Source organism: Carcharodon carcharias, chromosome 3 (genome assembly GCF_017639515.1).
Source record: "Carcharodon carcharias isolate sCarCar2 chromosome 3, sCarCar2.pri, whole genome shotgun sequence".
NCBI classification, from domain to species: domain Eukaryota; kingdom Metazoa; phylum Chordata; class Chondrichthyes; order Lamniformes; family Lamnidae; genus Carcharodon; species Carcharodon carcharias.
The window spans coordinates 216,983,587-216,999,393 of NC_054469.1; the positions used below are offsets into that span (position 1 = coordinate 216,983,587).

General features: G+C 42.9%; 1 protein-coding gene across 3 annotated transcripts in view; it reads right to left on the reverse strand.

Annotated features, from left to right (window-relative positions):
- The window catches only part of LOC121276107 (cadherin-18-like), a 361,197-nt gene that overhangs the window by 45,611 nt on the left and 299,779 nt on the right, over window positions 1-15,807 (reverse strand). For all 3 annotated transcript variants that reach the window (XM_041184065.1, XM_041184066.1, XM_041184064.1), the window contains exons 5-7: window positions 7,247-7,414; window positions 950-1,137; window positions 595-848 (exon numbers count right to left, since the gene is read on the reverse strand). In XM_041184065.1, coding sequence (XP_041039999.1) covers window positions 595-848; window positions 950-1,137; window positions 7,247-7,414 — 610 coding nt within the window. The remainder of the gene's footprint in view (window positions 1-594; window positions 849-949; window positions 1,138-7,246; window positions 7,415-15,807) is intronic.

A 15,807-nucleotide genomic window follows, 5' to 3' on the forward strand; every position in this document is an offset into this window, starting at 1 on the left:
ACCAGCGTAACACTCTTCCTCATTATTTCAAACTCTGGCAGCAAGTCAGAACTACTCTAACAAATGCTTGATGCCTTTTTTTTATTTCACTCAATCTTATGTATCAAGGTAAACAGATTTTTATTACCATTTCTCACCCTCCTCTTCACTGCATCCCTCTCCATCTGACATTCTGGGCCATGAACTTCACAACAGTACACATCAGCTGATGATATTTTCTCCTTTTGCTCCTGTGGAACGTTACACTCACTATACTGTAGCCCATCCAGAAAATGAACCAAGCCTTTGAAGTGCGTTTCAATGTTGGTCTATTCAGGAAACTTGCAAATTTCTTATTGAAAAATACACACCATAAACTTCAAATAGAACAACTTAAAATGAACTAATTGCTTGGAATTCTAATGCTGTGTGGGTGGACTGACTACAGATACAACTTAATACATCAAGCATCAGGAAATTCAGTGTATAGGACATTTGTGATTGTTGTCAGCATTGAACAGTGGGATAATTTACTGATCAATAAAGTTAAAATGTAAACTTATGATCAAAAACTAACATTATTAAGCCCTTGAATTAAATACAGTAAGGCCCCACCTGATGAGGTTTTTGGCACTGTCAGGGTCTTGTGCTGTCACTGCTCCGACCACAGTTCCTAGCTTTGTATTTTCATAAACATCCATCACATAAAAGGGTTCAGAGAACACAGGAGGTTCATCCACGTCTCCAACAATAATTTTCAGATTTGCAGTATCCTTGAATGGACCCAGGTTCCAAAAGTGAGGATCAATGTGGGTGTTTTCTCCTTCTATTTTTATTGTAAACACCTTCTTCTTTTCATAGTTTAGTGGCTGAATGCATGAACAGATCACAGAGATACCTTCTTGTTAATGATCCAATAGACAACACAAGATCATACATTTTAATTTTACAAAGATATCAAAAAAATCACCTTCTTTAGAATAATAACTCCTTCCCTGGTATCTTTGTCTGTGGAAATGGTGAAAATACCTAAACCGTCTCCATCAATGATGCTGTATTTCATGTCTGCATTCACTCCAATATCAGGATCAGTTGCCTTAATCTTACCTACAGCTGTGCCCACAGTGGCTGACTCAGGTACATACAGCTGGTAGTGTTCTGTGAATAAATAGAGAGAGATGCTTCTAAGTATTGTATATTGAGCACAATGTAAAGATAATCTCTGTCAAAGTATAATAATGAATACAAAACTGCCAGTAATTTAAGCCCATGTGATGAAGACAATTACATGGGTATGAGGGGATAGTTGGCTAGGTTAATTGGATAAATAGACCAGAAGGTATGAAGAGTGGGGAACATTTAAAGAAACTATTCAAAATGTTCAACAAAAATACATTCCATTGAAAAACAAAAACTCAGTGGGAAAGACCTACTGGTGGCTCACTAAGGAAGTTAAGAATAATAGTAGATTAAAAGAAAAGGCTTAAAATGTGGCAAAGAATAATAATAAGTTTGAGGATGGAGAGCATTTTAGAAACCAGCAAAGGACCACCAAAAGTTGATAAAATGGAAAAGAAATAGGATATGTGTATTAACTAGCCAGGAGTATAAAGACAGATTGTAAGAGCTTTTATAAGTATATAAAAAGGCAGAGAGTAGCTAAAGGTATCGCTGGTCCCTTAGAAGCAGAGGCAGGAGAAATTATCATGGGGAATGAGGAAATGGCACAGGCATTGAACAGACAACTTATGTCTGCCTTCATAGTAGAAGGTGCAAGTTACATATCAGAAATAAAGGGTAACCTAGGGGCTAATGAGAATGAGAAAATTAATGTAATTAATATCAGCAGAGGAAAAGTACTACAGAATCTTGAGGGACTAAAATACAATAAATCACCAGAGCCTACACCCTGGGGTCTGAAAAAAAACATTAGCTGCAGAGATAATGGATACACTGGCTATAATTTTCCAAAATCCCCTAAATTCTGGCATGATCACAGCAGATTGGAAGTTAGCAAATGTAGCACTGCTATTCAAGAAAATTGGGAAAGAGAAAAGAAGGATTACTGGCCAGTTATTAGGGAAATATTAAAAATACACTTAGAAAAGCATCATATATTTGAAACAAGTCAACAGGGTTTTACAAAAGGGAAATTCTGTTCGACAAATTTTTTAGAGTTTTTGAGGATGTAACTAGTAGGATGGATAAAGGGGAACCAGTAGATGAAGTATACTTGGATTTTCAAAAGACATTCAATAGGATGCCACACAAGTGGTAAGGGCTCATGGAGCTGGGGGTGATATATTAGCATGCATAGAGGATTGGTTAATGGACAGGAAGCAGTGACTGGGTATGAATGGGGCAATGGAGTACTGCAATTATATTAATTATTTAGACAAAGAGACAGAAAGTAATGTATCTTAAGGTTGCTGATGAAATAGACCAAGGTGAGAATGTAAGCTGTGAGGAGGACACAGGAGGCTGTAAAGAGATATAGACAGGTTAACAAGATGGCAGATGGAGTATAATGTGGGGAAGTGTGACGTTGTTGACTTTGGTCATAAGAATAGAAAAGCAGAATACTTTTTAAAAGGCATGAAACTTGTGAATGTTGATGTTCAAAGAAACTTAGGAGTGTCCATACAAGAATAAAAAAAGTTAGCACGCAGATGCAGCAAGCAATTAAGAGAGCAAATATGTTGACCTTTATTGAAAGTGGATTGGAGTACAAGGATTGTACGGGCCTTTGGTGAGACAGCACCTAGAATACTGTGCACAATTTTGGTCTCTATATTCAAGGAAGGATATAATTGCATCAGAGGTAGTACAGTGAAGGTTTGCTAGATTTGTCCCTGGGCTGAGAGGGTTGTCCTACAATGAGAGGCTGAGTAAATTGGATCTATATTCTCCAAAGTCTAGAATAAGGGATGATCTCATTGAAATATTCAAGAATCTGAAGAGACTTGACAGGGTAGACACTGAGAGGTTGTTTCCTCTGGCTGGGTAATCTCTAACACAGGGAACACAGTCTCAGGATAAGGGGACATTCATGTAGAACTGAGATGAAGAGAAATTTCTTCACTCAAAGAGCTGTGAATCTTTGGAATTCTCTACCCTAGAGGATTGTGGGGCTGCTCCATCACTGAATATATTTAAGGCTGCGATAGACAGAATTTTGATTTCTCGGGGAATCAAGGGATCTGATGGGGAGTGGAAAAGTGGAATTGAAGTCCAAGATTAGCCATAATTGTATTGAAGGCAGAGCAGGCTCAGTGGGCAGTGTAGTCTCCTCCTGCTCCTATTTCTTATGCTTTTATCTGAATTAACTAATTATCCAAAGATAAAAATTTGAAGGGCTACCAGGAAAAGGCCAGAGAGTGAGACATCCTGAGTAGTTCTTACAGACAGCCAACATGGTTCCAATGGGCCAAATGGCCTCCTTCTGTACTCTAACCATTCTATGGTTTTATGATTCTGAAGGTGGTTATGGGATTGCTAGACTTTCTCCAGCATACAGTGAGGAATGGGAAATGTTAAACCTTCACAGTATTTCAAAGCAAAGATTGCAGAAAGTGTAGGCAGAGTGCACAATGGTTCAGAAAGCAAATCCGAATTTGATTGTGATATGATATTGATATGATATGATGACATACATTGTATGCGATAAAAGGTAATAGACCTGAAATGTTAACTCTGTTTTTCTCGCTCCACAGATGCTCCATGACCTTTTATTTCCCTTTATTCTTTTCATGGGATGTGGGTGTCACTGACAGGCATCCCTAATTGCCCTTGAACTGAGTGGTTTGCTCAGCCATTTCAGAGGGCAGTTTAGAGTCAACCGCATTGCTGTGGGTCTGGGGTCACATGTTGGCCAGACCAGGTAAGGGGAGCAGATTTCCTGCCCTAAAGGATATTAGTGAACCAGATGGGTTTTTAAAACAATGATAGTTTCCTGGTCACCATTACTATGACTATTTATATTTCCAATTTATTAATTGAATTTAAATTCCACCAGCTACTGGTGCAGCATGAATTGAACCTATGACTCTGCAGCAGTAAGTCTAGGTCATTGAATTCCTAATGCACTGATATTACCACCACATCAACCTCTACCCTAATGTGGCTGCGGTACAGATAGACCTACTGAGTATTTCCAGCATTTTCTGTTCTTATTTCAGATCTCCAGCATCAGCCGTATTTTGCTTTTATTTGAACTGATTTATCCTCTGACCCTAAAGCTGGCCGTCAACTTTGAAAGGTTACAGTTTTGTATCATTTTTCAGAGGCTTCTTCTTGCATCATAGACGGAAGCATTATTCAGTCCAATAAATATAACAATGCATTTTATGAAAAAAATTTATAATGGAGAGTACAGACAGAGACATGAGTTTTTTTTATATATTGGATTGAGGTTCTCAGAAGAAGTCTGCAGTGTCAATCAGGCACATAGGTTCAGAGATCTATATCAACAGAGCTTGTGGTTTGATAGGGATGTCATAAGAGTCAAGTGGCAGTCAAGAAATCACTGATCCCCTACTTGGTGAAAAGTATACCATTACTTTCCTGTCCAGGGAGAAGAAACATTTTAAAAGAGGGTCACAACACAGAAGCTTTGCAAAAAAAATAACAATCTATGAGTAAATGGACTCTGTAAGTGAAACAAGTGTGGTCAAAGAGCAAAGAGAGGTTAACAAGGAAACAGCAAAGCTACAATATGGGAGTTTAGCTCAAAACAGTGAGTGCAGAGAGCAAGTGAAACTCATGAAGTTTGTATGAATAAGATGCAAATGAATTGTGAAGCAAAAACAAGAAATGCTCGAAAAACTCAGCAGGTCTGACAGCATCTGTGGAGAGAAAGGGTGGTTGGTTTTCACCACCTGTAGTCCAAAATTGAACAGGGAGCTGAATTTTACAGCCCCTGTGGGTGGGATGGCAAGTGAGGGGGTCGTGGTGGAGGGGGTTGGAGGGGTCAGGGTGGAAGGGGTTGGAGGGGTCAGGGTGGAGGGGGTTGGAGGGGTCAGGGTAGAGGGAGTTGGAGGGGTCAGGGTGGAGGGGGTTGGAGGGGTCAGGGTGGAGGGGGTTGGATGGGTCAGGGTAGAGGGAGTTGGAGGGGTCAGGTTGGAGGGGGTTGGAGGGGTCAGGGTAGAGGGGGTTGGAGGGGTCAGGGTAGAGGGAGTTGGAGGGGTCAGGGTGGAGGGGGTTGGAGGGGTCAGGGTGGAGGGGGTTGGAGGTGTCAGGGTGGAGGGGGTTGGAGGGGTCAGGGTAGAGGGGGTTGGAGGGGTCAGGGTGGAGGCGGTTGGAGGGGTCAGGGTAGAGGGGGTTGGAGGGGTCAGGGTGGAGGGGGTTGGAGGGGTCAGGGTAGAGGGGGTTGGAGGGGTCAGGTTGGAGGGGGTTGGAGGGGTCAGGTTGGAGGGGGTTGGAGGGGTCAGGTTGGAGGGGGTTGGGGTGGGGGTGGGGGTGGGGGTGGGGTTGGGGGTGTGTTATAATTCACCGCCATGGCAGGAAACTGTTCTTGGTGCCTACCCACATGTACCACCCCGTGCTGCAATTTTACCAGCAGCAGGGGAGGGATCGGGAACTCTGCCTGCCTTTGGCCAAATTGAGGCCTTTAAATAACCACATAATTAATGGCATTCTCCTGTCACTGCTACAATTTTACCCACAGCAGAGGAGGGAGGCGCTAAGCATGCAGCCATCCACGTTTCACTGAGCAGACCGGTGACCAGGCAATGGGTGGGGGTGTCTCTTTTTGGGCCCCCTGTGGCCAGCGGAGACCCCCACCCAAGCTAGTCACCCTCTCCCCGCATTTCTTCTAATTTCTGTCCTGTCCACACCAGCCCCCCCCCACCCCCCCCCACCCACCCCCCCCACCCCCCTACCCCACCACCACCCCCCCGCCCGCCTCACTCCATTCACTCTGGGCCCTGCCTGCCTGGCCCCAGTGAGACTTTGTAATTAACTCTCAGTCTGAGCTCATTGGCAGCATGCTTCCCTCTGGGACTGCTGCAGTACCAGCAGTGACCACAGCTCCCTGTGGCACCGCTAGGACGAGAGAGTTGCCGGTCATCTGATTAGCCAACGGCTTTCAGAGGCGGGACTTTCTCACTGATGGGGGCGAAATCCCCGGCTCCTGCCATTTAACAACCTGACAGCTGATAAATAGCTGCGTAGTGAGTCCACCAAGTGGGGGTGAGCTCGCCGCTGAAATTTACAGCAGCGGCGCCACCTCCAGAGTAAAATTCAGCCCAGGGAATATGGAGAAGTATCAATATTGTCAGTGAAGAATGAAGGGCCTGTGATGGAGAGTGCCAGCCTTAATCCAGGGCATAACTGTAGATGATTCACACAGGCTAAAAGAGGATAGCGGAACTCAAGGTGGAATTTGATGTATTAGGTATTAAGGTTAGATCACAGAAGGACTGAAAGAATTAGGGTCTAGATGCTGTTAGATGGTCGAGGGAGAATGGGAGTACAAGTGAGTATGAGTATATTGTGCAGCTAGATGTTTTGTTATTAAGGTAGAAATTACAATCACATTTTTTCTTGCCAAAATTTAATGGTAAATTCTTTAATCTTACACTACTAGCCGTGAGTTGCATTGAGAAGAGGCGTGGATCAAAGACAAATACTACAGGGTTGTTATCCTATCTCTAGCCCATACTGTTTTAAATATGTGAGGTTAAATGCGTATAAGACCTGCTGATTATTTTTGTTAATGCTCCTGCGAAGCACCTTGGGATACTTGTTCCACATTAAAGTTCAAGTTGTTGATGGATCTCGATGGGAAAACTCTAAAGGGAAGAATATTGTTGCACACAACAGGATCTGATTGTCTTGATCATATTCCACTTTAATCAAAACTTCAGCTCTTAATTCTTCTGCCTGCCCTCATATTCAGACAACACTGAGTTGTTATTTGGAGGGTGACCTATTCCAGCCTCATTGTCTGGTGTAAGCCTTCCATAAGCAACAACAATTTAGCCAAATAGACTGTCGGTCAAATAGATGTGTCAGTGAGAAACCGGAGCTTTTTCCATTGCTTTTGTCAGGGAGTAGATGTTCATCTTTAAATTAGCTCTCACATAAAGAGACCCAAGTGCTAATGTCTTTGCCCATTAAGACCATATGTAGCAAGAAATCAGAGACGGCAGAAAAAAAGCAATTGTCTGTATGATTTACAATGGACTTTGTAATATGGCACAAACCCCTGGTGAGGCACATTGTAATGTTACACTATGCAGCATATTGTTTAAACTCTGGTACATACTTTGTGGGAATCTGGGAGGATTGTCATTGGCATCAGTTAGAGTTATATTAATTGTTGTCGAGCCCGACAGCCCTCCTATCTGTCCAGCCATATCTTTGGCTTGAATGACGACAGAATACTGTTCTCTTGCTTCCCTGTCCATGTTGGGTAAGGCTGTTCTGATGATTCCTGCAAGATATTGGAAAGAAAATCAGTGCTTCAATGTCCACAGAATAATAACAGCTCATTTTGTGGAAGGCCACTTCTCTACAGAAGTTTGTAACAAAATTACAAGTTATCTATTTAGATACATGTCATGGGCTGGTAAATATCATACACCTTTTCTGAATTCTTCGATTATGAAACAGGTCTCCGTAAAAAATAGTACTGCATGTATTAATCTATTACATATGAAAAAAATGCATAATTCTTAAAACAAGTCAGAATCAAACCTACTTTTAATTTGGTTAATGCTGAAATAAAGTAAAAACATTTGACCAATTTGAGATAATTTGCTTCATCAGCGGTTCCTGTTTCAACATATAAATATCAAAATAAATAATCGAATTGAGGCCAGAACTGTAAATGATTCACAATATGATTAAAATATCCTATTCACAATGTTAGCGCACAATATGATTGATATTTCATTTTTTTGCATAACTCTGCCTAAAGACACCTTTTAACATCTAATCTTTCACAAATACACCTTCCTAAACATTTTACATCAACAATTTCTGATAACAAAGCTGATTTTGATTCTATCTCAAGTGCAACTTTTACCAATTAATACTTTTTGTGAATAATAGGTTGGGACAGAACATGTAATAGACAAAGGGAACAGGATGTTTAATTATATCCCTAAGTCAGTCTCATGGATCATCTTTCCAGTGCTCGCGTCACATTCTCCCTTATCATCAGTGTCAAGAAAGCTATAGTTATGGGACAGGGTGTTGTGTCGCCGACTGTGATCAGACTCAATAATGCACCACTGGAAGCAGTCAGCACATTCTATAATTGACTCTATGGTGACTGACAACCTGTCTCTTGATAAAGAGCTCAGCACATGCATTTGAAAGGCAGCCACCAATTTTGGTCGACTAACAAAGCGGGCGTGGTGAAACAACAAACTGACCTGCAGGTCCATGATGCTTATCTATAAGACTTGTGTCCTCAGCACATTGCTGTATGGCAGCCAAGTCTGGACAACCTACACCGACCAACAACAAAGGCTCAATAACTTCAATCACCAGTGTCTACGATACAACCTTAGCATCATATGGAAAGACAAAGTCACCACTGAAGCAGTCCTTTCTAGGGAACACATGCTAAGCATGCCAGTGCTAATCACGCAAATGAGGCTTCGCTGGCTCGGGCATGTGTACAGGAGAGAAGATGGCCACATCCCCAAGGACATGTGACACGGGGAGGCAGCCTGTGCCAAGAGACCAGCCCAAAGCTCTGATCCAAGGATGCTGTGAAAAGAGACATGAAAGCACTCAACATTAATCATGACATGTGGGAAATTCTAGTTGACAATAGATACAAATGGCAACTCCAGCTGTGGGCAGGCGTTTGCCACCATGGCGACATGTGGTTTCAGAAGCTCCAATGCAGATGCCAGCCCTGCAAACACGGCATCAGCAGAGATCGTCCCGTGCCACTGGCAAGGGACAACTTCATGTGTGGCAGACTTTACTTTTTCAGAATTGGCCTGTTCAGCCATCGAAAGAAGTGCAGCAGACAATCTAAGCCACGCTTAGAGCATTGAATTCAAAGAAGAGCCACAAGGCTGTTTCCTGATATTGAAGATTAAGTTATGAGGAAAGATGGAAGAAACCTAAATATCTAGCTTTTGAAAGGAAGAAAAAGACCATATAGAAAACTATGAGTTATTAATGACGCAGCTAAGGAGAACCCCAAACGCACAAAGAAACCAGAACGAGGGGCACAGGTTAAAACAGGTGAAAGGGAAGTCAGGAATTTTTTTTTCACAAAAAATAGTAATTAGCATTTGTAATAGCCTTCCAGGTAGGATCAAGGAGGCAAAACAAAACTTGGACTCATTCAGTTAGATATCAGGGAGCGGATCTTTTTATCGGTATGGTTGAAATAGAATGAGATGACCTTATCTTTTTTGTGATCTTGTACTTACACACATTCTATACAAAATCACTCAGTATCAGGGAAGAGTGGAGTGGACAAATCCCACAGGTTATATAGTTCCTCGGTGACTCCATGCGAACTTCAACTATTGGAGTTGCTGACTGAATCATTTGAATTTCTTTCAAAGATGGTTTTGTATATCAAAATCAACTCAGCTGTGCAATTTATTTGAAGTTTAATGGCTTTGCTCACCTTTATAATAGCGAAGGAACTGGTTCCCATAGAAGCGCTATCTGATTATTAACAGCACACATAACACAGTTGTGATTTTTATGATGTTATTATACTCTTCATCTGCCTGGGATTGTAAGCGTTATGATAATGTCTCTAGAATGTGTTAATGGAAGGGTAGTGCTGCTGGTGGACTGTTGGGCTGAATGAGCCATTTTGAACTGTAATTGCTCACCTCTTGCAGAATCCCCATGCAGGTATCTACTTTCAGTAACATCATTCATCCTGGGACTCTCAAACATTATTTTCAGCATCTTAATGTCTAAATTGTATATAAGGGGTAGAAAAACAAGGCTTATTGACAAACAGGTCTTCAAAACTTTAGGGATAGCGATGATCAGGTTCTGTTGGCTCAGTTGACAATGTGTGTACTTACAGTAATGACGATACAAGTAATTTCCCTCTTAATTTCTGGTCTTCTGTAAGAACAGATTCCTAATGTTGCTTGTGTAGATGCCAGTACAAGATCTGAGCGGCATCCACTGATATCTACAGAATTTCTGCAAATGTGACACATTGTTGACATTTTTTACCTGTTTCTCATTTGACAAACGGGTGTCAGCAGTTGAAAATTGGAACTGGGGGCATGTTGACTGTTTCTTTGATGTCAAAAGAGGCAATTTTCCTGTAGATTGTAAATTGGCAGTATATACTTGCCTTTTTCCATGGGAGGTAGTTTAAATATGCAAACCATGATTAGGCCAGTGCTAAGACTCTAATTGCAACATCCAAATACAGATAGACAGAGGAAGGGGAGATCTCCATGTTGACGGGCAGGGAAAGAGAAAATGCTTCTTAAATTAGAGACAAGGAAAACACCGAACCAGGGAGGTACAGATAAGCAATGGTAATTGAAAGTTTAATAAAAAGGGATTTTCAGTAGAATTTTAAAAGTGAAGAGACAAATGAGCTTCGGAACGGAATGTAGAAACTAAAACCATGGTGACAGAAGGTTCTGCTATCAATGCTGTACTCAGACAAGGTGCAAGGATACACAACAGATCAGAGACAGGGAACACATTTTTTAAAAATATTGATTCACAGGATGTGGGCATCGCTGGCTAGGCCAGCATTTATTGTCCATCCCTAATTGCCCTTGAGAAGGTGGTGGTGAGCTGCCTTCTTGAAGCGCTGCAGTCCATGTGGTGTAGGTACACCCGCAGTGCTGTTAGGAAGGGAGTTCCAGGATTTTGACCCAGCGACAGTGAAGGAACAGCGATATAGTTACAAATCAGGATGGTGTGAGACTTGGAGTGGAACTTCCAGGTGGTGGTGTTCCCATGCATCTTGTGCCCTTGGTCTTCTAGGTGGGAGAGGTTGCAGACTTAGAAAGTGCTGTCGAGGGAGTCTTGGTAAGTTGCTGCAGTGCTTCTTGTCAATAGTACACACTGCTGTCACTGTGCATTGGTGGTGGAGGGACTGAATATTTAAGGTGGAGGGAGTGCCAATCAAGCGGGCTGCTTTGTCCTGGATGGTGTCCAGCTTCTTGAGTGTTGTTGGAACTCCACTTATCCAGGCAAGTGGAGAGTATTCCATCACACTCCTGGCTTGTGGGTTGTGAACAGGCTTTGGGGAGTCAGGAGGTGAGTTACTCGCTGCAGAATTCCCAGCTGCTGACCTGTTTTTGTCACCACAGTATTTATGTGGCTAGTCCAGTTCAGTTTCTGGTCAATGATAAGCCCCCAGGATGTTGATAGTGGGGGATTCAGTGATGGTAATGCCACTGAATGTCAAAGAGTGATGGTTAGATTCTCTCTTGTTGGAAATGGTCATTGCCAGGCACTTGTGTGGCTCAAATGTTACTTGCCACTTGTCAGCCCGTGGCTGAATATTGTCCAGATCTGGCTCCATATCGATTCTAATAGATTCAGACTGCTTCAGTATCTGAGGAGTCATGAGTTGTTCTGAACACTCTGCACCATCCCACTTCTGACCTTACGATGGAAGGAAGGTCATTGGTGAAGCAGCCGAAGATGCTTGGGCCGAGGACACTACCCTGAGGAACTCCTGGGACTGAGATCCAACAACCACAACCATCTTCCGTTGTGCTAGGTATGACTCCAATCAGTGGAAAATTTTCTCCCAGTTCCCGATGACTCCAATTTTGCTAGGGGTCCTTCATACCGCACTCGTCAAATGCTGCCTTTATGGGCATCGCTGGCTGGGCCAGCATTTATTGCCCATTCTTCATAGCCCTTGAGAACTTAGTGGCTTGCTAGCCATTCAGAGGGCATTTAAGAGGCAACAGCATCATTATGGGTCTGAAGTCACATGTAGGCCAGACCAAGTAAGGGTGGCAGATTTTCTTCTCTAAAGGACATTAGTAAACCAGCTGAGTTTTTGCAGCAATGGCATCATGGTCATCATTAGACTTTTAATTCCAGATTTTTCATCTGTCATGGTGGGATTTGAACCCTGGGTCCCCAAAGAATTACACTGGGTATCTGGAGTACTAGCCCCGTGACAGTACCACTACACCACCATCTCTGCTTGTCTGGCATTAACTGGTCCTGCTTTTGTGGACAGGATATATCTGACATTTTCCACATAGCCAGGTAGATGCCACTATTGTAGCTGTACTGGAACAGCTTGGCTAGGGGCATGTCTAGTTCTGGGGCACAAGGCTTCAGTACTTTTGCCAGAATGTGGTCAGGGCCCATAGCCTTTGCAGTATCCAGTGCCTTCAGCTGTTTCATGACATCACGTGGCGTGAATCGAATTGGCTGAAGACTGGCATCTGTGATGCTGGGGACCTCCAGAGGAGGCCAAGATGGGCCATCTAATCAGCACTTCTGCCTGAAAATGGTAGCAAATGCTTCAGCCTTATCTTTTGCACTGATGTGCTGGACTCGTCCATCATTAAGGTTGGGGATATTTTTGGAGACTGCTCCTCTATTTAACTATTTAATTGTCCACCACCATTCATGACTGGGTGTGGCAGGACTGCAGAGCTTAGATCTGATCTGTCAGTTGTGAGATTGCTTATTTCTGTCTATCGCATGCGACTTCCACTGTCTGGCACGCAAGTAGTCCTGTGTTGTAGCTTCAGCAGGTTGACACCTCATTTTTAGGTATGCCTGGTGCTGCTCCTGGCATGTTCTCCTGCACTTTTCATTGAACTAGAGTTGATCCCCTGGCTTGATGGTAATGATAGAGTGGGGGTTATGTTGGACAATGAGGATACAGATTGTGGTTGAATATAATTCTGCTGCTGCTGATGGCCCACAGTGCCTCATGGATGCCAGTTTTGAGTTGCTAGATCTATTCGGAATCTATCCCATTTAGCATGGTGGTAGTGCTACACAACATGATGGAGGCTATGTTCAATATGAAGATGAGACTTCATCTCCATAAGGACTGTGCAGTGGTCACTCCTGGACAGATGCATCTGCAAAAGATAGACTGGTGATGACAAGGTCAAGTATGTTTTTTCCTTTTGTTGGTTATTTCACCACTTGTCGCAGACCCAGTCTAGTAGCTATGTCCTTTAGGACTCAGCCAGCTCGGTCAGTAGCGGTGCTACTGAGCCACTCTTGATGATGAGCATTGAAGTCCACCACCCAGAGTACATCCTGCACCCTTGCCACCCTCAGTGCTTCTTCCAATTGGTGTTCAACATGGAGGACCACTGATTCATCAGCTGAGGGAGGGGGTTGGTAGACAGTAATCAGCAGGAGGTTTCCTTGCCCACATTTAACCTGTTGCCATGAGACTTCTTGGGGCCCGGAGTCAATGTTGAGGCCTCTCACAGCAATTCCCTCTTGACTGTTTACCACTGTGCCACCACCTCTGTTGGGTCTGCCCTGGGACAGGACTTACCCATGAGAGGGGATAAAAAAACTAAAGACTGTTGCAGAAATTGGGCAATGTGATCTGGTGAATTGAGTTGGAAAGAAGGATCTGGACTTTAAGTTCGATTCACTAGGGGACAGAGAGTTGGTACCAGGAGTAATTTGGGGAGCAGAAGCTTGAGTAGGATCAGATATTGCCGTGTTTAAAATTGATGGGAGCAGGGAGGCAATGGGGCCAATAATCAAGTCTAAAAGGGACATGAGGATATTCACATTTTCGAAAGTTTAAAATCAGTGCTGGCGGTGAGCTGTTTGATTTGGGGCTCTGGGGGCTTTGCAATGTTTTTGGGGGTGGGGCGGCCGGTTTCCTAGGCCTGGAAGTGGGGATGGTGGGGCATGTGTGCCTGATTTACTGGTCCTGTAGGTTTGCCCTTTCTCGACTGGATAATGTGCTTCCATGGAACAAGGCTGTCAGCAGCTGTGAGCCAGATTTATAAATGTGGCTTTCAGGGAAAAAAAATAAAAGAAATGGTTCACTGTTGAGTGTGGCTGTAGTGGGAGATGAATACTGTCTCTGATTACATATTGCAAAAGTCAGTTCACAAAGAAAAAGCCACAGTCAGGAGCTGTAAAATTCAAAGAGCCATTTTAACTCAGGGCGGGATCCTGAAGCTGGAAGGAGGAACCAGAAGAAGGTGCAGTCAATTTTAAAGCCAAGCTTCATTTAATATTTGGCTTCAGTCTCCCACCTCAAACTATAATTATAATTATTACTTCCTGAGCCTCAATTCTGGACACATTAATGCACCAACTTGCTCCCAGAGTCTGCTTGATCAGGGTTACCTAAACACAACCTGACTTTGCGGCTTTATTCCTTGTACATGAGAATACAAGTAACAAATAACATAATCAATAGAACTCAGAGGGAATGCTCAACAATTTGCTATTTAAAGTGTTTGTTGAAGCAAATACTGATATACATCAGCCTTTCAAGCTGCCTCTGCTTTAGCAGTTCTATATTGTGAAGTATCATCTGTAAGCAGAAGCAAGTCCTACCCTTCTGTGCCATTCTAACATTAAGATATATATATATATAGCAAGGGAATATGAAACTCAGCACGTATAAAATTGAAATCTATTGAAGAATTTCCTGAACAGAAGCAGCTCTTGCTCCTGATAATTTGTTTCTTTCCGTTTTCAGAAGCCCATCAGTAATGATGAAAGGTTACTCCTGTCTGTCAATCATTCTGGTACCTCCATTCCTTACAGACATAATACACAGATAAAAGTCATCAGCTTAGGAAATAGTTCCAATTTCATTCTAAAACATTCATGCACGAGGAGCATTGATGTTTTTTTCCCAGTCACCGTGGCCATGGTGTCAATGAGTAGATCCCTCAGTTCCTTCTATTTCTTCCAATTATTAATGTGTTTGAGCAATCCGGAAGAATGTATGTAAGAACACCAGATAAGATTACATGGCGTAGGGGGCAACATAGTTACATGGATAAAGGATTGGTTAGCTAACAGGAAGCAGAGAATAGGTATAAATGGGTCTTTTCCATGTCGGTGAACTGTAACTAGTGGAGTGCCACAGGGATCAGTGTTAAGGCCTCAGCTATTTACAATCTTTATCAATGAGTGTTGCTGAAAAAGAGACATTTTGTCAAAGGTTTTCATTTTGCACTCATCAAGGCAATTCACAAGAATACCAATGTAAGGGATACAACAAATGTATAAAAAGAGAGTGCTGATTGGTTGGCAAGTGGATTCTGATAGGTAGAGATGTTGCCATGGAGAATGCGCCAGTTGATGGTGACTGATGTTAACTGCCAAACATTGCTTGAAATTTAAACCAGGCGGCTTGACTCTGATTGGTCAAGGCATTGCCCTGAGGAATGAGCCAGCGACTGGCTGTTACTTACTCTGTTCAACTGAAACAGGTGCAAAGTGCGTACAAGTTCTGTCTGCAAAGAACAGGGCCCTGCGTATTAATATACATAGCTTCCAAAGCAGGCAAATGCACCACACTGCAAGCCCAACTGACAATCTTAAATCAGTTGTCAGTGTTATTCTTAGCAGACTGAGGATTTTTTGAGCAAGTGTTGTCTAATTGTGCAATCACATCTAATGTGGGGCACTGGGTTTCGAGTTTTGCAAGTACAGGTTGATGGGTAGGTCTGTACCTTGCCCTTTGTGAACAGCAGAAGGGGCATGCTGTTTGGTAGGGTCCACCAGTCTTTGGAACATACAGCCAATATGCCTAGCCTCACACTGGCAATGAAATTCATAAACCGTATTACTCAATTGGGTGATAGACCTGGACAATATCCAGGCTTGGAATGACAAGTGGCAAGAAACATTTGAGGTACACAAGTGTCAAGCAATAACCAT